The following is a 6,000-nucleotide window of genomic DNA, read 5'->3' on the forward strand; positions in this document are numbered from 1 at the left end:
TATTTGTGATTGCTATTCATCTCTTCTTCAGAACTTCTGAGGCACAGTAATTGAATAGTCTTTTAATAGTTGAAGTCTTTTAAGTCTGTAGAGCTATAAAAGAGCAATAAACTTCGGATGTGTGTGTGTATAAATTTGTTTGCACAGCCTGTTGTACTGCTGATAGTGTGAAATTCACTGACCTCAATCAGGACAGGAACGTCTATCTATCTATCTATGATATGCTGATACTGAGCAAAAAAAAGAAAGAGCATCTCACATTCAGCTGCTTTTATCTACAGCAAATGTCTTAACATGTGCAAATATTTGTATTAACATAAAAAGTTAAACAACTGGGACATAAACAGAAGTTTCACAAGAATTTGATGAATAGGAACAGAATAATGAGTCCCTCAAGGGGAGGATCAGTATCAAATGTTGCCGTGTGTATTTTGTGTTTCCACCAGCTGCTGTTACTTGCTGTTCCTTTGTAATTATTTGTGAAAATTAATAGCAATTTCTGAGTGAAAATTATTTCACCAGCATTGCACCTTGTTTAGCGATATTTTGTAGAAGTGACAGAAGAATTTGCAACAAAATACGGTTGACTGTACAGATGCTAACACCAAAAGGAAGCATTTCCCTCCCTTTTAAAACTTCTATTATAATATCTCAATTTATTTTGTTGTCCTATACTATATGCTCAATTAAATAGTAGTTGCGTTTTATTATTTGGTTAATTTTTGGGTCACTACTCAACAGTTACTAAACTGTGCTATATGTGTTGCAAGTAGTTCTTAATCTGTGGACAAAATTCCTATAATGGTCTAATAATTCATTCTGCTGCACGTTGTGAGACTGAACAGAGCAGCAGTCTTACTACAGCACACGATGAGAGAAGCACACATGCCGAGTGAATCATCTTATCAGAAAAGATAAATCTGCCAGAAAATTAAGAAAGAGGTCAGCGTCAGTTTAGAGGCATATGCGTGAAGAAAATCAAAAAATCTCATGACAAGTTATAGCACAGGTGCATTTATCACTCATACAGTACACTGCTATGACTTCTATGCAAGAGAAAAGCATTTGATGTGGAAACTTCTGGTGCAAAGGTACATTAAGCATTTATATACCATTATGCACTTCAAAGAGAAGATCAGTGGACGTAAAAGAGCATCTTGCATCATTTATTATGCGTTATGAAATCACCATTAGGACGTTTTCCCAGAGAGCAAACAATCCCACAGACATTTTTTTAAAAACATGTTTAAGCAATAGTTTGCCACAAAATAAATAGTGTGATCATTTGCATGTTACTAAACCCATATGACCTTCCTTCTGTGGAATTTATTACTTTTTAATGCAATTTTCTTAGGTTTATTATAGCTAGAAAATAAAACACATCAGTGCCTTGATTTTCAGTCATGCTGCAAATGTTTAAATCTAATATAAAATCATTTAAAATATTTTGAAAAATAAAACAGGTTGTATCATGTTGAGTGAAGTGGAAAAATAACTTTTTCTGAAGATCGTTGAAATACAACAACAAAAGACTTTATTTTTTTATGTATTTTCTACATTGCAAAAGTTTCTTTATTCATGCAAAGTGTTAGTCAGCAGTATTGCTTTCAGCTAAAATGACAATACAACATTTTCTGTTATGCACATTTTAAATTTGCTTTGTCAGAATGTGTTTCTCTAATGAGCAAGTCATCTGCAACAGTTTGCAATGGGGATGATACAATGTTTGCATTTAACTGTTGCATTTCACAGCTCTGCAGAAATATGCAGAAGAATAATGTGTGTGTCACGAATCAGGCCTCTGTGGCTCTCTCCGATGGCCTCCGGAGGGCACCCTCTCCCGAGTACTAACGTTCATGGACTACATTTCCCAGACACCCCGTACCTGGGGCTGATTACGGCACAGGTGTTCCCCCTTAGCTTCCCTATTTAAACAGCTCTCAGACACTCTATGGTTGCGAAGTCTTGTATTGCCCCGGCTACATTTCTGAGCGTTTATCCCCTTTCTTGTTTTCTCTTGTGTATTACCTCGGACTGTTCTAACTAGTTTGATTCTCTGCCGCCTGCCCCGACCCTCGCTTTGCCACTGTTTATTCCCTTGGATTACCCCTGCTGTACGTGACGCTGTTGACTGAATACTGCCTGTTTTACTCTGCCTGTTATTCTAATAAAAGCTGCAAATGGATCCGCACGCCTCTGACTCAGCGTTACAGTGTGATACAAAATAAAGCAAGAAAACTCATACACTTTTGCATGCAAACACAGATGGGGAATCATGCTTTGATGATATTTTTCACCCATTCATCTCTGGGATTGAGGCACGTCTGTCCATTTTTCAGAGTGGCACTGTATGAGACAAAGAAATAATGTTGAGCACTTTCTGGTCATCAAAATCACATCCACCATGCATTCAGACGTCTGCATTGCATTGATCTTTGGTTTATGTCACACTCACATGATCTCCATGTTTTTGCATTGTGCTCCAGCAGGAATCATTTGTACTTTCTGTATTAGTTTAGGGTTAATTGGTTTTCCCGAATACGTTTTAACGCACTGGCAGCGTAGCTGTTGGGCCGGCAGTCTGGCAGCAATGACTAAATGAAATGAGAGAGAAATAAGAATATTAGCCTCTTTGTAAGCTCTTACAAAACTTTTTCAACACATACTAGAAACCTTTAAATAATAATAAATGCATTAAAATACTCTCAAAAACAATGGATATTGTCAATCATGTTCACAAAGTGACTCTGCTTACCTTCTGTTGTGGACAGCAGCGTCATGCAGGTCAGAAAAACAAAGGCTGATGTGGTGAACTTCCTCATTGTGCAATTAATGCCTAAGCATATGAACAGTAAAGCTGCAGACGTTTCTTCAAGAAATTTACTTTGTGTATACTTTGGTGGGACTTTCTCTTTTAAAGAACCCCACTGCTGACATCACACTTATCAAAACCAATTGTGCAACAGGTCCTCCTTCAGTGAACCCAGATTCCAGTGAAGAAACCCAAGAGCATTAGAATAAAGCATGTTTTTTAAACACTTACTGATGATATATTTTTAACAGTTTGAGAAGCATTTTCAACCAGAAATGATCTGAGGTAAGTAAGGCAGGCCTTCCTTATGTTTGTGAATTGATGAAAAGCCAATAAAATGTCATAAATGTAATATATAAATGTAATATGAATGTAATAAATGTAATATGGGGGGGGCATTTAATCACTGACCCTAAAGTGGTGCCCTTTTGGTCCTATCTAGGTGATCAAAAGCTAGAAAAGCACTCTTACTACAAAGAGGCCTACATAAACTTTGGATATATATGGATGGAAATGGCACATGCAAATTTGGTGAGAAACTACTTGAACATGTTGAAAGCTGCAAACACTTGCCGAGGCAGTCCTCTGGTGTTTACGCCAAACAGCCAAATTCTCAAAAAACTCATTCAGCTGACGAGCCTCTCATGCTGCACAAATGAGAAACTTTGTTTGAATCAAAGAAATCTGAAAGGTAGAAAAATACCATTCACCCTTAAAACTGTTTCCCCAGCACAGCTGATCTATCAAAGCTGATCAATAGAAATGTACATGTGCTGACTTTTGCTAGTTTTTATTAGCAAATGTAATAGAGTTTAAATTATAATAGTTTACGTTGCATTATAATATGCAAATTTTTAATCAACTGAAATATATAATAAGAACAATAGCTATATGTACAGTGTTATAACTGATAAGAAAAACAAATGTTTCTGATGTGAACATGCATACTGTAAACCCTAATAAATTGGTAGAACTCAAAATTTGAGGTAATTAACAAACTCAAAGATTAAAGGGGTGGTTGATAGCGATTTCACTTTTTTAATGTTAGTTAGTATGTAATGTTGCTGTTTGATCATAAACAATATCTGCAAAGTTACGAAGCTGAAAGTTCAATGCAAACGGAGAAATCTGTCTTTTAAAATTCTGGCAGTTTAATGCCTACAAAAATGTCTCAGGTTACTTATGTAACCATGGTTCCCTGAGTAGGGAACGAGACACTGCATCCTCTAGGGGTCGCTATGGGGGACGCCTCGTCGTGACCCGTGTCTGAAGCATACATTGAAAAAACACCAACAACATGTTGGCCGGTGACAGCCCATGACATCACTACCGGTGCGATTATAGAATAAATAGGCGCCGGGAGAACATGTCGTTCACGTCTTCATCTGAAACTTGCGTTCGAAGCATAGCAGAAAGCCTAGAGGACGCAGTGTCTCATTCCCTACTCAGGGAACCATGGTTACATAAGTAACCTGAGACATTCCCTTTCAAGGGAACTTTGAACTGCGTCCTCTAGTGGTCGCTATAGGGAACGATATACCCACGCCGCCATGCTGAGGGGAGTGCGGGCCAGAACCATGGCGAGCACTAAGTACCAACTTTACCATTTTCATGGTGAGTTGCCCCTAGGACGTCAGACGGCTGTCCGTGACTTTATCCCCTACGGCCAAAGGCCTAGGCTACATACCCAACTTACCTGTTAGGGCCAGACTCCTGGGCCCGGGGTAGAGCTCAAGGCTTGGAATCATAATGGATTCCTTTAAGGGGTTACGACCAAGAACCTAGTATCACACTAAATCTTGGCCTGTCACACAGGGGCTACCGCTTGCTCTTGCATAAGCTCTGAAAGGAACTGTCTCAACAGACCTCTAGTGGCCACACCCTGTTAAAGTACCTAAGTGGATACCTAAGTAGAGTGGTGCCCAAGGTGAACGGGACTTAAACCAGCTCAAGAAAGGGCACAAAGCAACCGCACAAAGCCCTCACCTTACAGGATTTTAGAGAAGAACGCAAAGAACTAGCGTGCAAACTTACCACAATGTGGATTTTAGAAAGTGCACAAAGCCTTCACGTGCACACTTACCATAACATGGATTTTAGGATACCGTTCTAAGGGGGCTCTCGTGGCACTCTGAAAGAGCAGCTCATAGATGGAATGGTGCATACCAAACCCAATATGTTTGAGAGTCACCAACTCGATCTAAGACATAAAGTTGGAATGGCTAGCAGTAAATCTCTAGCTGAGGGGGCAAACACCCAGCTCTCACACGAGAGGGGAGCTCGACATACTGCATGTTCCAATGCTGGAACAGCTAGCAATAATTTACTTAGCAGAGGGAGCACCACACCCAGCTCTAAAACCAATATGTTTGAGAGTCACCAACTCGATCTAAGACATAAAGTTGGAATGGCTAGCAGTAAATCTCTAGCTGAGGGGGCAAACACCCAGCTCTCAAACGAGAGGGGAGCTCGACCTACCGCATGTTCCAATGCTCATAGCATCAGAGAGGCGGATTTGGAAGGGCCAAGTTCACCTGATGCTACTGGTTCCAGGTGTGTATGTGGGTTTCGGAAAGTGCACAGAACCAGAACCTGTGAAAAGCTGCTCTTTTCAGCGTGTGCACTTACCATAGCATGGATTTAAATTTCCAGGCATCTGATCACAGATACCCGGAGGTACTGGGCCAAACGGGAGAGGCAAGCTCAAATACGACCCTCTAAGGTGAGGGCAGCACTGCCTGAGACAGCATTACACAAGAAGGTTCCCGCAAATGCCACCTATACTTCCCGCTCGATGCCTCGATGCCAAGAGGGGATATCCTGGAGCCCGGACATCCAGGAATTTTTTTGCAGTGTCGTGCCGGGGGCCTGATGATCAAGAAAGCTCCCGCAGAAGCTCTGACCTGGCCGCATGGTCCAGGAAGCATGAAGCTGGAACCAGGGCTATCATACCAGCTGGACACAATATCGACGAGTGAGGTAACACTGCCAGTCGAGCACCTGGTTTCTGAATCCAGCAAAGGGGTGCTCACAGAGGACCTACCTTAAAAAGGACAGAAAAACACAGGTCCCGGAAAACACAGCAAAGAAATCTCACAGAAAGATTATACACACATAACCACCAGCACATTAAAAACATATATATATATATATATATATATATATATATATATATATACAGGTGCATC

At 40.5% G+C, this 6,000-nt stretch overlaps 1 protein-coding gene across 1 annotated transcript; it reads right to left on the minus strand.

Moving 5' to 3' along the window:
• Positions 1-2,166: 2,166 nt before the first annotated feature.
• On the minus strand, positions 2,167-2,868 carry cxcl8b.3 (chemokine (C-X-C motif) ligand 8b, duplicate 3). The gene is made up of 3 exons (XM_016236088.1): positions 2,756-2,868; positions 2,456-2,594; positions 2,167-2,346 (listed from the first exon to the last, which is right to left on the minus strand). Exons 1-3 carry the CDS (start codon positions 2,820-2,822, stop codon positions 2,274-2,276), a joined length of 279 nt encoding a protein of 92 aa, XP_016091574.1. The 5' UTR covers positions 2,823-2,868; the 3' UTR covers positions 2,167-2,273.
• Between the last annotated feature and the right edge of the window lie 3,132 nt (positions 2,869-6,000).

The sequence above is a fragment of the Sinocyclocheilus grahami genome, unplaced genomic scaffold (assembly GCF_001515645.1).
Source record: "Sinocyclocheilus grahami isolate Dianchi unplaced genomic scaffold, SAMN03320097.WGS_v1.1 scaffold481.1, whole genome shotgun sequence".
NCBI classification, from domain to species: Eukaryota; Metazoa; Chordata; class Actinopteri; order Cypriniformes; family Cyprinidae; genus Sinocyclocheilus; species Sinocyclocheilus grahami.